We start from the raw sequence: 17,028 nt of genomic DNA on the forward strand, positions 1-17,028 counted from the left end.
AATATTTTAAACACAATTTGAAATATCAAATAAAAAATATAATAAACATAAGACACAAAACAAAAATAATATTAGAAATTAGAATGATATTACCGAATTCAAAAAGTATGAAGACTTGATTTCCAAAAATGGATCGAGCTGTTGCAATATATTTTTCTTCAAAATTAAAATATAAACTATCAATAGAGCTAGTAAGTTCTTAAACTTTGAATAAGAGAGATATAAAACTAGAAAAGAGAAAGTGAAAAGAAATAGAAGAGAGAGGGATAAAATATATAAAAATAAAATTAAAAAAAATAGATAATGTGTACATTAAAAGAAAGTACACAACTTTTTATTGAAAAGTTGAAAAGTCAATCATTTCAAATTTTAACCGTTTCTACTTAATTTAATTTTTTTTAGTCGTTTCCATTTATTATGTGAGTTTTAATTATTTTTTTAATTTAACCTTATTAAGTAAAAAAAATGGGGCATCCTAAAATTGGGGGCCTAAGGCAAATTAATTTTTTTTTTACTGGCCAGCCGCCCCTGTGTTTTGGTCAGAGACTGATTTCTAGGGGCTTAAGCTCCCACACCTAAGTGTGGAGCAATGGCCACCATTGACGGATTGTAGACAAGACTATGGAGCGTTGTTAGGCTGTCGTTGTTTGGTGACTGCCTTGTGCAGTTTCAAGCCCAAGTTTGGGTCTTTCTCAAGGACCCTCACCGTGGTCCTTGGGGAGTCGTGTCCGGACGTTTCAACCCTAAATACGCTCGTCTAGATGTTAGGAACCTTTTATATTAATTTAAACACCAAACACCACATAAAACATGCAAAGACACACTATAACACACAAGCTCAAACCAAAGCAAATTTTTGAATGTCTTGGACGTTCGACCATCAAACTCTTCCAAACTCAACATATTGCCTTCTAACACTATAATTCACCATTTTAAGACCTTATAAACTCATTACATACATGTTAAGCTCTAGTTCACCTTAATTTGTTTTAGGGGTGTTACAAAAGTAGGTTATGCACCTACTTGTCACATAGTAGTTTAGTAAATTTAAGCAAGTAGCTCACTTATTTTATTCCATTTTTTTAAATATTAATCCCTTTTGCTTTAACTTATCACTTAATTTTCAACTCTAAGCTCAATTACCACCTTATATCTCGAGTTCAAATACTCCCGTTGGAGTTTATTTGCAGTACACTTGTTAAAACGTGCAAGGCATCACATCGCCTTCCCAGCTAATTTAAACCAACACTAATCATATAAAATACATGGTCCCTCACCTATACTATAAGTCTATATCAAGTATCACAAGAATAGAACAAGCATATACATAATACAGACTGTTACAACCACAAAACAATTTATAAGCATCATATAAATAGAACTAGTACACATAAAATACGGTATGTTACACCTGGCTAGAAAGACAATTACTTATAAACACTAAGTTGCCCACTTTTGGAGTCATGCAATTTTGCATACTACAACATTTATTCATCTCAGGCCAACAAATTATCATAAGTTTTCTCCATTGCAATTGATTTTGGGTTAACAATCCAATATATCTCATCTAAGAATTTTTTGATGTGTTGTATATGTGCCGGTAGCACTACTACATCACACTAAGATGGACCCCCAAAGAAAGTTAGGAATATATATTGGGTTTGAATCAACCTTTATTATTTTCTACCTTGAACTGGAGATATGTTCACAGACCGATTCACATATTATTGATTTAATGAGATACTTTTCCCAAAATTAGGGGGAGAAAATAGTGAAATTAAAGGAGAGTTTTTGTGGAAAAATTCATCGTTGTCTTATCTTGACCTTGTACTTCCATTTGTAAGCTAGAAGTATAACAGATCATTCATTTGCTGAAAATTGCTAATAAAATGCCAGACACATTTACAGATTTGAAAAGAACTACTAAATCACATACTTCTGCAAAGAATTTCCCTGTTTGAATTGATGTCCCTGTATGACCGTCTACTAATGTCGTAGCTAATGAGTCAAAAACACGCATGAAGCGTGGTAGACCATTAGGTTTAAAGGATCAAAATCCTAGAAAAATAAAATTAAAAGATCAAAATGAAATTATGAAAAGACCTCATATAGAAAGTGAAGATGTGAATAATTCTGCTATCTCTGAAGGAATCAATAAACTTGAGACTCAGAAAAATAATGAACTATCCATAAAATAAAGTGATGATGAAACAAATCTGAATCGATCAGAAATAATGATGGATTATGTTTTTTGTGTACAATGTTGCATACAAAATTATGCAAAATTGTGAGGATTTTGAACCTCAATCTGTTGAAAGATGTCAACAAAGAAATGCTTGATCAAAATGGCAAGAAGCAATTCAATCAGAATTGATTTCACTTGTCAAGCGCGAAGTTTTTGGGCCTATTGTACAAACACCCATTGGTGTTAAACATGTTGTCTTGGGGTTTTATACGAAAAAGAAACGAGAAAAATAAAATACAAAGGTAAAAAGCATATTTTGTTGCACAAGAATTTTCTCAAAAGCCCGACGTCGATTATGAAGACATACTTACACATTATGGATGCAATAACATTGCATTATCTCATTAGTTTCATGAGAAACTTGAAATGCATTTGATGGATATGGTTACAGACTACATTTATGGATCACTCGATAATGAGATATATATGAAAACTCCTTAAGGATTCAAAATTCCCAAAGCATACACTTGAAAGTCTCGGAAAATTTACTCAATTAGATTGCAAAGATCATTGTATGGTTTGAACCAATCTGAACGCATGTGGTATAACCGTCTTATTGAGTATTTTCAAAGGAAGGTTATATAAATGATCTGATTTGCTCATGTGTGTTTATAAAGAAAATAATATCTGAGTTTGTTGTACTTATTATTTATGTTGATGACATAAAACTTATTGAAACTCTAATGGAACTTCATAGGGTAATCAATTATTTGAAGAACGAATTTGAGATGAAAGATCTCGAAAGATAAAATTATGTCTTGGTTTGCAAATAGAGTATTTGACAAATGGTATCTTTGTTCAAATATCTACATACGCATTTTATATGGATGAAGCACATCCATTAAGTACTCCAATAGTTGTTCGATCACTTGATGTGAATAAAGATCCATTTCGACCCTAAGAAAAGAATGAGAAAATTCTTAGTCCTAAAGTACCATATCTTAGTGCAATTGGTGCAGTAATGTATCTTGCTAACACTACAAGACTCGATATACCTTTTTGGTTAATTTGTTAGCAAGATATAGTTTTTCTCCTACTATGAGACATTGGAATGGGATCAAACAAATATTATGGTATCTAAAAGGGGCTATCAATGTGGGTTTATTCTATTGTAACGATTGCAGTTCAAACCTTGTTGGCTATGTCGATGCAGGATATTTATCCGACCCACATAAAATTAGATCTCAAACATGTTATGTATTCACATGTGAGGGTACTGTCATATTTTGGAGATCTATGAAACAGTATATAGCGAACACTTCATCAAATCATGCAGAGATAATACTTATTCATGAAGCAAGTCAGGAGTGTGTGTGATTAAGATCCATAATACACCTTATTTTAGAAAAGTGTGGTTTGAAATGCTACAAATTTCCCACAATTTCATATGAAGATAATGCAACATGCATAACACAACTCTGGGAGGATTCATAAAAGGATATTGAACGAAACATATTTCACCAAAGTTAATGTACATCAGATTCGTTCGAGTGATAATCTGGCTGGTTTATTCACCAAGTCATTGTTAACTGAACTTTCGAGAAGATGATATACAAAATTGGAATAAGAAAACTTTGGAAACTGAAACGTGGTATTCATTAGGGGGTGCGAAATACGCGTTGTACTCTTTTTTTCTTAATTAAGATTTTATTACACTGGTTTTCTGATAAGATTTTCAATGAGGCAACAAGTAATGTGTATTTGAAACAACTATTTACATTGTTTACTTTACTAAGAATTTTATTTTACATGGACATCCAAGGAGGAGTGTTGTAAACAAAATTAATTAATGTCCATTGTACCCCTTATACCTATAAACAACATTGTGATTTATGGAATAACACACAAAAATAAGAAAGATACAGAGTTTTCTATTTTATCTCTCTACTACATTTTTCCTTTCTTGGTTGTTTTTAGTTTAACTTTAGTACTAAGTCTTTATTTTATAACAAGTTAGATTTTTTGGAGGTACAAAAATATCTTAGATATTTGGTAGAACTTTCTTGAATTTTATTGAGTAATATCTTGGATATTTGCACTTAAGAAAAAATCTAGAATAGTCTAGGATAGTATCTAGGATAATTATCTTAAAGAAATATCTAGATATCTAAAAGATAAAGTTTACTAGATATTTCTTGTAGATGTATCTAGAATGATTTCTAGAAGCATCCCTATATAAATATAAATAGAGGTGACATTAAACATTAATTAAAAAAACCCAAGCAACGTAAGAACAACCAAATAAAAGATTATTCTCACATAAACAAGTTCTCTTTTGTAGCTTCCTCTTCTTTAGTTAAATCTTCTGATCTTAGTTAACGATCTTAGGCTAGCAGAAGATTTCCTAATTACACTTTTCTTCTACTACTCTCTACATGGAGAAGTATCAAACGATCTAATAGTTTAAGGAGAAGTACTTACGGGTTTTAACAATGATGAATATTTGAAAGTGAAGTAGTGATGTCAAGTTTGAAAATGGACATGGAAATTTCAAGCCATGATTTTTTCATGATTATAAAGGCAGAGGAGTAGCAAAAAACTTAAATGATGACAAGGTTGTATCAAAGAGTAATTTGAATTTAGATGTTTGTCACGATCTGAGACCATCCTGATTATAACACGATGCTTAGAGTGACAATTGACCCTAAGCTAACCCTTGATACCGACAACAACTAAATATGAGTATGTATAAGAACTAAAATGATCAAGCAGGAGCATAATCATGAAATGATCTAGTACTAAGTAGAGTGAATACGACAACTTTAATTGATTTTCTATTAAGCCAATGCTAATACTAATATAGGTAATCGGGACATGACACATTGTTCCCTTTAATTTGTCCACATAAATATAAATTAAACATAGGAACTAAAAATTGACCAAAGTCCTCAAATAAAAAGCTATAACCTATTGGCTAGAAGCTATCCTATATATGACTAAGATCCTAAATATCTAAAACCGCATCATAAAATAATACAACATTGAATGATATCAATACATAGAACATAGGATATATTAAATAGTTGAATGAAACAATTTACTAAAACTTAACATAATGAGCTAAATGAAGAACTCTGAAGATAGACTAAAATAAAGTCAATTGAATAATAATAGATTGTACGTGGTTAGGCCAAGTAATTAATTATATGATAATTGTTGTGATGTTTTGGTTGTGCCTTCTGGATTATGCGTTTTCAAATAGGTTTAGATAACTTGATTGTTTTCTCATTTATATTAGTATTCTTTTTATTATTCATATGTAGTTATGTCTTTATTGTTGCATCGTTACCCTACTATTTACTCACTTGTTATTATGTTATCGCACGCAAACTTAATCAGCCTATGATGCCTACAGAGCGTCTGTTGTTTTAGTATTCAAACTGCATTCTACATCTTTTTTTTATGTAGATTTGAGCGCTAGTCGACCTCCTTAATACTTGTGTTGCGGTATCTAATATTTCAGAGACTAAGGGTGACCTTATTGGCGTCCATAATTGACTCATCTTCTTCTTATATTTGTGATTAGTATTTTGTATTTCGAGACAGTATGTATATTTCTTGAATATGATTAGTCTATACTCATTTTTTGTAATAGGTTTGCACTAGCATCCACCAGGTCTTGAGATAGATTTTGTATTTTTGTTCTTCTTTGAGTTGTGTGTGTGTGTGTGTATATATATATATATATATATATATATATATACACACACACATACACACACATATATATATAGGCTTAAGTCATACACAGACACTTAAAGTTGTCCGCATATTTCATTTAAAAAACTCAAGTAAGATTTGTACCTATTAAACACTTTTATTGTTCAAAATGAATATCTATTAAACACTTTAGTTGACATGACAAAGAAAGTGCACCACACATTTATTGAGCGCGTGAGAGGGGTATTTTAGCGAGTATTTTTTTTGTCTCTCTTCTTCTTCTTCTTCTTCTTCCTTCTTTAGGAGTAACTTTTTCAACCCTACCACCATTTTTGACATTTCAGAAGAACGGAATCTTGATCAACCAAAATAACTTAATGAGGAAAGAGAACAAGAAAATTGCACAGAAATGGAAAAGAAAAAGAAAAGATACAAAAGAATCATGAAGTTAGCTAGTGAGATCAGTAGTTTTATCAATTAGATTCGCTATTTTCAATCGATCATCTAATTGGAACAATTCCAACTAAACTGCAGTAAGTAAACTTTTGCCAACAATTACACAAGACCCACAAAAGAAAACAACTAAAAAGATCCAAAACAAGTTAAATCACACTTGATTTTAGGACTCAATGGGTATTGCAGAAAATTGAATCTTGGTTAATAAATTTCATTAAGTCCATTTTTTCGGTCATGATGGATAAAAATTCATAAATTTCCGACAAAATCCTAATTATCTTCCTTGTACCAAAATTAAATAGAGAAGAATGTTACAATTGAAAATAGATTGAGGGGTGTTAGAGTTGAAATGACGTGGAGGAAAAGAAGGAATTGCCATGGGTGGGTGGGTTATTTTTGATTTTTTTTTAAAAAAATTAAATTAGTTAAATAGATTAAAATAGTTGTCTTTTAAAGTTTCATTTTTTAAATAATTTTTTGAACTCAAATGCCATGTGTCATCATTTAATTTATCATTCTGTCATGTCATCGCCATATCATAACGAGTGTATTACACACATCTCATTTTTTTGCTGATTAACAAAAAATGTCAAATAGGTATAAGATTTAATTGAGGTGTTTAAATAAATTATGCGAATAACTTTAAGGGGTCGTCGATGATTTTAATTGAGCCTATTTTAGCATGCTTTTGTCTATTTCCTCTCCTCCCTAGGCCCATTATTATTTGTTTTGGATCAAAAGTTGACTTATTTATTGGTGAGATTTGTAGGTGTCATAATGACCAGTTTTTGAATCGTAACAATGTCATGTGATCAATTTATCCATTATTAAGACAAAAAAATGAGCAAAGAATTTATAGATGATGCAAATCCATCACCATTGAAAAGTGCTCCAAGTCCCTCCCACCATACTTACCCTAATCTTAGATTCATTGTATATGTCTTTAATTCGATAGTATGCTTTATAAGTATTTCACCCTTTGAACACCTTCTTGAACACACTTGATACTTTTTTGTATGTCTTTTTTTGCTCAATAAACATCATGTATAAGTTTATTTCTCTCTATATTGTTCAACCAGTCTCTTCACCCAATGAATGACTTTTGAAGTTGATTACCTTGACATAAACTCAAATTGGTTCTCAACAATAGATACGCTCCTCCTTATTATCATCTCTATCATTCTTTTTCATATTTTTAAAGCGTGACTACACAAATTGATATCCCTTATGTATAGTTATTGCAATTTTGAAAGTCACTATTGTTCTTTTATAATGGAATCATGGTACTTTATCTCTATCACTCAGGCATTTTGTTTGTTCTTAAAATAACATTAATAACCCAGTCGTCACTTCGTTGTTGTCATGTCTATGCTCTTTCAACATTTTATTGGGATATTGTCTTGTCCAATCGTACTTCTCCTACTCATTTTACAAATAACACTTAACCTCATCAAATATCGTATCCCTACAATATCCAAAATCAAGACAACTTACAAAGTGCTTTAAATCTCCTAGCACCCCATCACAATTTCGTTGTTTTTCTCTTCATTTAAGAGTTCTTTTTTGTTTCTTACCCGGTGTACGGAGTTTCGACTAAATTCGGATCGCGCTAAGTAGGACCCTTTCGGAGGTGGCGTTCCCAACATGATTTTCTCCATATCCATGGCTCGAACCCGAGACCTCTGTTCAAAGGTGAAGAACTCCTATCAGTGCACCACAACCCATGTCGGTTCTTCAATTAAGAGTTTATGAAGGCATGACTGACATCTCTTTTTAATAAGTGTTTCTAACAACAAAACTTTCACATGCTCTTTTTAAATTTTCATTTAAAATAGGCTTAAGTTATATAAAGCCCCTAAAAGTTGTCTATATATTTCACTTTGATACTTTATTTAAAACTTGTTCTTATTGAACGCTTCCATCGTTCAAAATAAGTATCTATTAGACACTTTTTGTTGCTTTGGTCACTTAATTATACATTTATCGATTTTAATCCCCTTTACAATACATTTATTTTTTATTAACAAAATCCATGTCTCTAAAAATTAAATTCTTTAACCATTTTTTCATTTGTTTCTCTTTCTCAACTACTTTTATTTCAAATAACCCTTATGCAAAGAAACTTTAACCTCAACAATTCAAAATAAAATTCACGAAGAAAGAAATATAAGTCATTATTTTATTCAATAGACGATTTAATGAAGCATATTAATGCTACTAATGACTTGAATATGGTAAACTTTATTATAAAAAAAAAGATATTATTACCATTGAATTCAAAATATACTCCAACGACTTTAATGAAGGAAATTTGCATAATTCTTAGAAGTTGAAATTTATAAAATGGTAGATTTGCAACTTTTTTTTTGAAAATAGATTGATTTTAGGGAAAATTGTATATAATAGCAAACTAATAACCTAAAATAAATGAAGTAGCTAGGGTTTCATTTATTTGTGCTCCATAGCAAACGTTTGCAAAAAATTGTCAGACGCCTCTCTCCCAAATATCTCGCTCGCCAATCTCCTCCAATCTCTCGCTCGCTTCCTCACTTTTTATACAAACACAAGTGTATAAAAATTGTTTCTAATTGTATAAAGAAGAGAAAAATTGTATAAATACATATATTCTTGTTCCCCTCTCTCCCCTCTTCCAGATCTCGTTCGCCACTCTCCCAAATCTCGTTGGCCACCCTCGCCTTTCTCAATTATACAAACAGAAGGAAAATGTATATTTGCATTTCTGTTTGTATAAAGCGTGAGAAAATTGTATATACACATGTAAGTACATATATTTTCGTCCTATACACTTATAATTATACAATAAAAATACTCCCCTGCCCAGTTTCTTTTGCCTTTCTCTCTTTCTCGTTTTATACAATTTTCAAATTGTATCTAATTTCTCTCTTTCTCGTTTTATACAATTCGATTTAATTGTATATTCCTTGTCAAGTCTCTTTTGTACTTCTCTCTTTCTCATTTTATACAAATTCAAATTGTGTATAATCATTTTATACACTTATAATAATACAATTCATTTTATACACTTCGTTTTTATACAGTTCTCTGTCGAAGTGTGTTTCTTTTTCTTGATTTATACACTTCGTTTTATACAATTTGCTTCAAATGTATATGTATAGCAAATTATACAGTTCTATGTTTGTTATAGAGCGCAATTATGCAAACTTTGCTATATCATACAAATATGAATTTTTTATTTGTTATATGTGAAAGTTGCCCTTGATTTTACTATTCAATTCATTTTAATTAGAGAAAATGAGGGAAGACAATATATTCAAGTCATTAGCATCAATTATATGCTTCATTTCATCATTCATCGAATAAAATTAAGATTTATATCTTATTTCCTCATTAATTTTATTTTGAATAGTTGAGGTTATTGTTCTTTGCATAAGAGTAATTTGAAGAAAAAATAGCAGAAATAAAGAAACAATCTAAAAAAGGCAAAGGGCCAAATATATCCTGTTGTATAGGAAATAATTTAAATATACACCTAGTTATACTATTGGGCTATATATACCCCTTCCGTTATACTTTCGGACTAAATATACCTTTATGACTAACATAGGACACGTAGACGGCTAAGAATAAATGAACTATTCAATTCAAAATAAATCAAATTCGAATATAATCCGTCCCAATAATTTAACATGACCTAATTATAACGTTGACCCACCCAATTTATGAAGGTATGAAAAATTAATTACATGTTATAGAAAAGGGAAAACTAAAGTGGAGATCTATTCAGTGAATAAATTGTAATTCAGGTTATGCGTTGAAAATTCACTCTTCCTCCTTTTGATATTATCTCGCAGACCTCGTTTTCTCTCTCTCAAGATATTAAGACAATTTACTTGTTCATCGATCTCAAAATCTCCCTTTAAATGAGGTGTTTATTAACTAGCAAATTATAGTTGATCACAACATCATGACTGAGCCAAAAATTTCTCAAGTGTTATCTAACTACTATTAACTCCTGAAAGATAAACCCGAAACTCATATTAAATAAGTCTAGAAACAAGATATTGTTTAAATTATTAGGGCGGGTTATATCTGAATTTAATTTACTTTGAATTGAATAATTCATTTATATTAGCCTTTCACATGTCCTATGTTAATCTTAATGGTATATTTAGCCCGAAAATATAACGAGAGGAATGTATTTAGCCTAATAGTATGACTAGGGGTATATTTAAACTATTTCCTGTACTACATATTGACCCTTTGCCATGTAAAAAATGGATTAAAGATTAAATTTAATAAAGAGTTCCGTTAATATAAACCTAAGTTATTTGTATAAAAAGATGAACAAAGACCAAACCTAATAAGTTTTTGAATATTAAAAAGACTAAAATCAATAAGTATATAATTAAGAAACCAAAGCTGATAAGTTTTTACATACTAAAAAGACTAAAACAATAAATATAAAGTTAAGGAACCAAAATAGATAAATTTTTAAATAGTAAAAATGACCAAAATCTGATAAAAATATAATTAAATGACTATTTTACACCTATTCATGTAATTAAAGGACTACTTATGACATTTATTTTTTACTTTAAAAAAATTTACCACCAAAAAATGAAAGAGGAAGCAGAAAAAATCATTTTCAAAAATCATTCCTAGACTTCACCTTTAAGTTCACAACTATCCTGCACCGTTGATTAATTTGCAACTCCAACGGCTATAATCCGCGATCTCTGTCACTCCATCTAAACCAATAAGAACTTTCTGCCGAACCATTATTTAAATGAACCCGTCCCTTCATTCTCTTCACCCATTTCATCCATATTCACCTCCTTCTTAAATATCCTTTCTCACTATCTGTAGCTTAGCAAAACAATGGCACCTAAGGCCGAGAAGAAACCAGCGGAGAAGAAGCCAGCTGCAGAGAAGGCACCAGCAGAGAAGAAGCCAAAGGCAGGGAAGAAGCTTCCCAAGGATGGCGCAGCAGCTGCAGCAGACAAGAAGAAAAAGAGGGTTAAGAAGTCGGTGGAAACCTACAAGATCTACATTTTCAAAGTGCTGAAACAGGTTCACCCTGACATTGGTATATCTAGCAAGGCTATGGGTATTATGAACAGCTTTATCAATGACATTTTTGAGAAACTTGCTCAAGAGTCTTCTCGTCTTGCTCGCTATAACAAGAAGCCTACTATTACTTCTCGGGAGATCCAGACTGCTGTCAGATTGGTGCTCCCTGGTGAATTGGCTAAGCATGCTGTATCTGAGGGTACAAAGGCTGTTACCAAATTTACCAGCTCTTAATCAGTCTTAGGGTTGTTTTATCAATTGTCTTGATTAGCGGTTGTGTTTTATCTATTGTCTTGATTAGGGTTCATAGATGTATAAATTGTGCCATTAGCGCTCCTACTGAAAATTATGACAGCTATTTGTAGCTATTCAATCCTTGAATGAAGAATTTCTAATTGTCTCTGTTAAATTTCCTTATTAATTTGCTGGGTGTGTTGCTGTAAATTTCCTTGTTAAGTTTCTACTCTTTTGTATGATGATTCTCCAATGTTGCTGTTGAATGCTTTCTGATCTGGCTGTTCAATCTCTACATGTCGCTTGACAAAGAGAATTTTCCATTGTCCTAATGCGTTAACTTCCCTTTGGTGACTCTGTATCTGTTGACTCCTCAATTACCGAAATGTTTTTACTTCCTTTGCCAGTTTCTAAGGAACTAAAATTTTCAGTCACAAAAGTTTGGTTTTTGTAGCTTCTAATATTTTCATTTGTTCTAAATAATTGGGCAAGGGAACTTTTCTTTTGGTTGTTTGTGTTATTTTGCATATTATACTTTAATTGTTGTTGGTTTACTTGAGCACATTAGCTTGCTGGTGAACTAACACTAGGTCTTGTTATATGTACAAGTTCTTACTCTGTGTTCACCAAGAATGATAATGTGATGACACATACTCTTTGTAAGTGCAAGATCCATCATTAGAACTTGGAAGACATGAAGAGTATTTATATGCAGACATTGATCCTGGAATCATAAAGAAACCTGCATTTGTTTTACCCAGAAACTCAAACAGTCATCAGAGGTTCAAACTACATAATATAATTTTTGATTAGTCCTTCAATCTGACATACTGTTGATTTCGCTGTTTGATTTCCAAACCCTTGTACAGTTTGGTCATGAATTCTAGCTTTCCTATTAGAGAAGTAGACTGAGAATTTACTTTTGTCTTGTCTGCTTAGGGATTTCCGTAGAAGTTCTACATGGTTCGATCAATTTATGTGTGTCCAGGATTAAACCAATGTAAATATTTTTGTGTATTTGTTTATGTGAACATATTTTGCTTAGTGGTTGCTCAGTCTTCTGTTTATTCAGAAAATGTGTTTGGGATTCAAAGGATGAAAAACGTTTGTCAAGGTAATATGAAGAATTGGTAAAGGGTGAGCATTCAAGGTAATATAATGTCTATGTCAATCCAATATCTCTCCCCTACTTCTATGTCACATTTGTAGAACTTGTACAGGACATTTGAGTGTTCAATTTCTTTCATAATGTTTGAACTTTGGATGTGGCACTGGATGTGCACAATGTTTATTAAGGTAAAATTAATTATTTGATGGATAAGGTCTTCTAATATTCAATTATTTGTGATATTTAGTATATATTGTGTTGTTTGTGTACTTCCCAAAAGACAAATAAATTTGCTGTTTGTTTGTGTAGACAATGAAATTGATTAGGTAATTGTCGCAGGAGCACTTTGTTGTTGTTTTGGTAGGTCGTCGCAGCTTTTATGGTGAATAAATATCTTGGAACAGCAGCTAAGAGACTCATTGTGGGCACCTCCCTTCAGTTGTTGCTATTAGCCATTGCTGAGCTCGCCACATTGGCTTAAACAGTTCTTGACCTTCTTTTCTCAGACTATTATAACTTTGTGTTGGAGACATTCCCAAAAGGGTTTCTGTTAACATCTAAAGGGAAGTACACGACACTGTTATAGTCTTCTTCCTATCCTTATTTTGAATGTCTTTAGTACCTATATCTCTCATTGTTCATTATCTTAGCATATGCTTTTTTTCTCAATACCTATGTTTCTATTTTCTTTTCTTGCATCACCTACCTTTTTTATTCTTTATCCACTTTGTCCGACCAACTTATACCTATTAAAATGTGTCATTATTGAAATATTATGAAGTTGTAATACACTCTAAAAATTTGATATTTTGGGTCGTGATGGTTTTGTACCCCAGCCAGTATTAGGAAGCTATGTTACTCGGACCTTCCATCAATGCCGTCGTTGCGTGTTGGATCATTCAAAATGCATAACTTTTGGAGGATCCGGCACACACCTAGGTATTTTTGAAGAGTCCAAGCAAATATAGCTAGGAAGCATGTACCAAACTATTATGGCATATGAAGATGAATTATGGGAAGTCCCATGTCATTGTGGGGGAAAGCGCCATGGTACCAGATCTGCGATAACAATGAGAACTTTTGTGTAATTATATCCTGTTTATCTTCATTTATGTTGTAACAAATAATATAGTGCATCTATCTTACACATGTTTTCCTTCTATCTTTCTAGTAGGAATCCTTGTGGCCTTATATATACTACATAATGGGATCTAAATAACATGTTTGAAGGGTGGTTTTTTCATTCAGCAAGGACCTGAGAATTCTGTTGTAAAAAAAAATATTTGTAGAAAATAAAGATAATGGTCACTAGAGATGTGGGAAAAGAACTAAATGGATTGAAGTGAGAGATTTATATGTTTGTGTAGACTTAGAAATAAGTTTAAGATTTGGACAAAACTCTGTAAGAGAAGTTCTAATTTCTCTTAAAAAGACAGATTCTCTACTATTGGAATAAATTGGCTGTCAATAAAGTGCAAAGGTTAAGAGGCTGCAGTGTCTCTTAGCTTTTTTGTATTTCTTGATTAATGGCTGAATGTGATGAAATCTAGCATTGAAGACATGCAAGTCCATGTCCTTTCTCATTCCCTCTTCATTATATTTTTCCCGATTCTTATGCCGGTGCATTAATATGAAGGATATAAAGTTAAAGTAGAGGTATTTTCCTCTTTAAGCTGAAAATCAGTCTTAGTAGCAGAATGGAGAAAAATATTTGGAGTATGATTGAGGTGGGCATAAAAGTTTTTTAGATTAATGGAAGTTTGAGTTTATGAAGATCCTAATCTTATTTTAGGCAGAAATAAGAATATTTGAAATAGGTGAAGCCAGGCTGACATCCTATTGAGAATGTTATCTTGTTCATTTGGATTTTTTGCTCCTTCAGTATTGTCTGTCAAAGTGGTTACATATGTTCATTGTTTGGTACATATAAGGAGAAAACAATGAGAAAATGATCATCAATGTATTGGGGCTGCTTTAGTTGACAGTTACAGTCTGTAATGTATGTGAAAAGGTGACGTATTTGGTCCAAAGCTCTAAAAGTAGCAGAATATTCAAAAAAAAGTGTTAAAGTTAACATTTTTGTCCATGAACTCACGTGCCCACACTTAAGTCGGTTTATGGTTGCGACAATGAGACATAGTCAAAGCACGAACGGACGGAGCAACAATGACAATGGCCTTTGAGACAAAGGCATCAAATTAGGTACTTCCTGTTTCCAGCCAACCGGATCCAAAGTGACACTTCAAACCTGAAAGTTTTCGATGTTGTTTTCATTAATATAGTCTTTGGGAAGGTAAGAGGGATGAGAAGATATAAATAGGAGATCCACGATAGGAATTTTCTGGTGATTTTGCTGCTGCTGATTTCTTGGCCAAAAAGCCCTTTTTGCTTTTCCAGTGATGAAGATTGTAGGTTTACCCAGATGATTTGGTGGTAGTTCTTGGATTTTGATGTGTTTTTCAGCATGGGGTCACTGGTGGTGGAAAGGGAGGTTTGTTTCAGATAGAAGATGGACGAGAAGGGGGGAGGGGAGGGGGAGTGTAGGGGTTGCCGGTTGATTATTGGCGTTTCTTTCGGGGAGGAAGTTACTGGTGATTAAGGTGGCCAGTGGGCGTGGTTGTTTTGGGTGATGGTGAAGTTGCTTACAGGTTGTTGCCAAGCACACATGAATTTTTTTTAGAATTGACGGCCACTTTTACAAATTCTATCATAGTGTTTCAAACTTGACTTGTTACCTTTCCATATACAGTAAGGCCTATATTTGTCAAGGAGGCTATGGTAGCTTAAGTCGTGTGGGCCTTTTAAGTGAGAAGTTAATTTGTCTTCGGCTTTGGTACGGCGCCTTCTTAGGTTAGTTTATGAAACAAGGAGGAGAACTCTTGTAGTGCAGGATTGGAAAGCTGAAGATAAAGAAGAGAAGGCTAAGCATAACAACTATGTAGATGATACCTTGTAGGTTAAATAGTACCACCTTCTGTTCCTTGCCTTGACTTGACAGTTGGTGCTGTCTATAACAGAGATTAAGAAAAAAAAAGTGTGAATGGGTCATCGTATTATGTTCTTGGAGTTGTATTAAAATAATTGGTATTGTGAAAGAAGTATAAAAATGCGATATTGCACTCAGAATCATGCAAATGATTTTTTTTTTCTTTTTTTGAGAAAGGTAAAGTTTTAAAATGGTCACCCTCACTTTTAACTAATTTTGTCCCCTACAAAAAAAGAAGAGAGTTTTGCATTATAATAAAGACCAAAAGATTGTTTAATGCAAGATTAGCAAGTTCTGGAATGTTTTTCAGAAGCATTCTTGTGGAGTTCAAATTAGAACATGACATCCTCTGGAATTGGGATATTCCTATTGTTGTGCAAACCCAGTTTCTATCTGCAATCTGTTACTTCAAATTTCTTGCAAGAATCTGGCATAAAAGAACTTACTTTTATGTATTAAATTTCATTGCAATGACTAGATGAATTGACTATATATATATCTATGGTTGAAGGTTCTAGAGCCGGGTCGGTGGATTCAGAGTTATGAATGATCAGATAGAGCAACCAGATGGGGGCTACTAAGCAGTCTAATTGGTTGGAAGGATAATATGAAAGAAAACATATTTGAAAAATGCTGTTTGCGTAATGCCACTTGAAAACCTTCACTTGATATCATTCCAATATAAAACTTTGATTAGAGTGCTACATTTATGTTTTCTTGGCATCTGTACAGATAATATTATTTCCATGGTTATACTTTGCTTCAACTGCCTTCTATTTGGTTCTAATTTTTCTACCACTTCAGGGTTTTAAACTGTGTAATTACATTTTACTTGAATAATATTCCACAATTCATGCTTCCAAGTCCTCTCTTAGGATATCCTCTATGAGATGACATTTTTATTTCCACAATCTCAAATCTCTCCTCTTGCTTTGTGTTTTGTCATTATTTTCTAGAATCCAGATAGGGAAAGATGAGCAAGCTTGGGCTTCAGGTGACACTTCAAGGAAGACTTTAAGAACAGGTTAGATCTGACACATCAAGTTGTCTTTCACTGCAGGTTTGCTAGACTGTTTATAGTTGTGTGAAAGAGGGAGGTTCCTTCAGTGGCAACAATATCGTTACCAGTGACCACCACTTCTATTTCAAGCAGGAAAGCTAAGAGAAAATCTTCCATCTACTTTTGTTTCTAACTTTTTGCAACATCTGAACCAACCATAGATTCCTTGAAAACAGGTGCGGGGGGAGGGGAGGGTGGGGGTGGGGGGTTGCTTATTCTTCAAATAC

At 32.6% G+C, this 17,028-nt stretch overlaps 1 protein-coding gene across 1 annotated transcript; it reads left to right on the forward strand.

Annotated features, from left to right (window-relative positions):
- The first annotated feature begins 11,136 nt into the window (after nt 1–11,136).
- LOC101261496 (histone H2B) lies at nt 11,137–11,822 on the forward strand. The gene has a single exon (XM_004234864.5). The coding sequence runs from the start codon at nt 11,222–11,224 to the stop codon at nt 11,645–11,647; it is 426 nt and encodes a 141-aa protein (XP_004234912.1). The 5' UTR covers nt 11,137–11,221; the 3' UTR covers nt 11,648–11,822.
- Nucleotides 11,823–17,028: the final 5,206 nt, after the last annotated feature.

This window comes from Solanum lycopersicum, chromosome 3, assembly GCF_036512215.1.
Source record: "Solanum lycopersicum chromosome 3, SLM_r2.1".
Classification (NCBI taxonomy): domain Eukaryota; kingdom Viridiplantae; phylum Streptophyta; class Magnoliopsida; order Solanales; family Solanaceae; genus Solanum; species Solanum lycopersicum.

Excerpts from the sequence above, each read along its gene's own strand:
- LOC101261496 (XM_004234864.5), top strand. The coding sequence starts at position 11,222 with ATGGCACCTAAGGCCGAGAAGAAACCAGCGGAGAAGAAGCCAGCTGCA.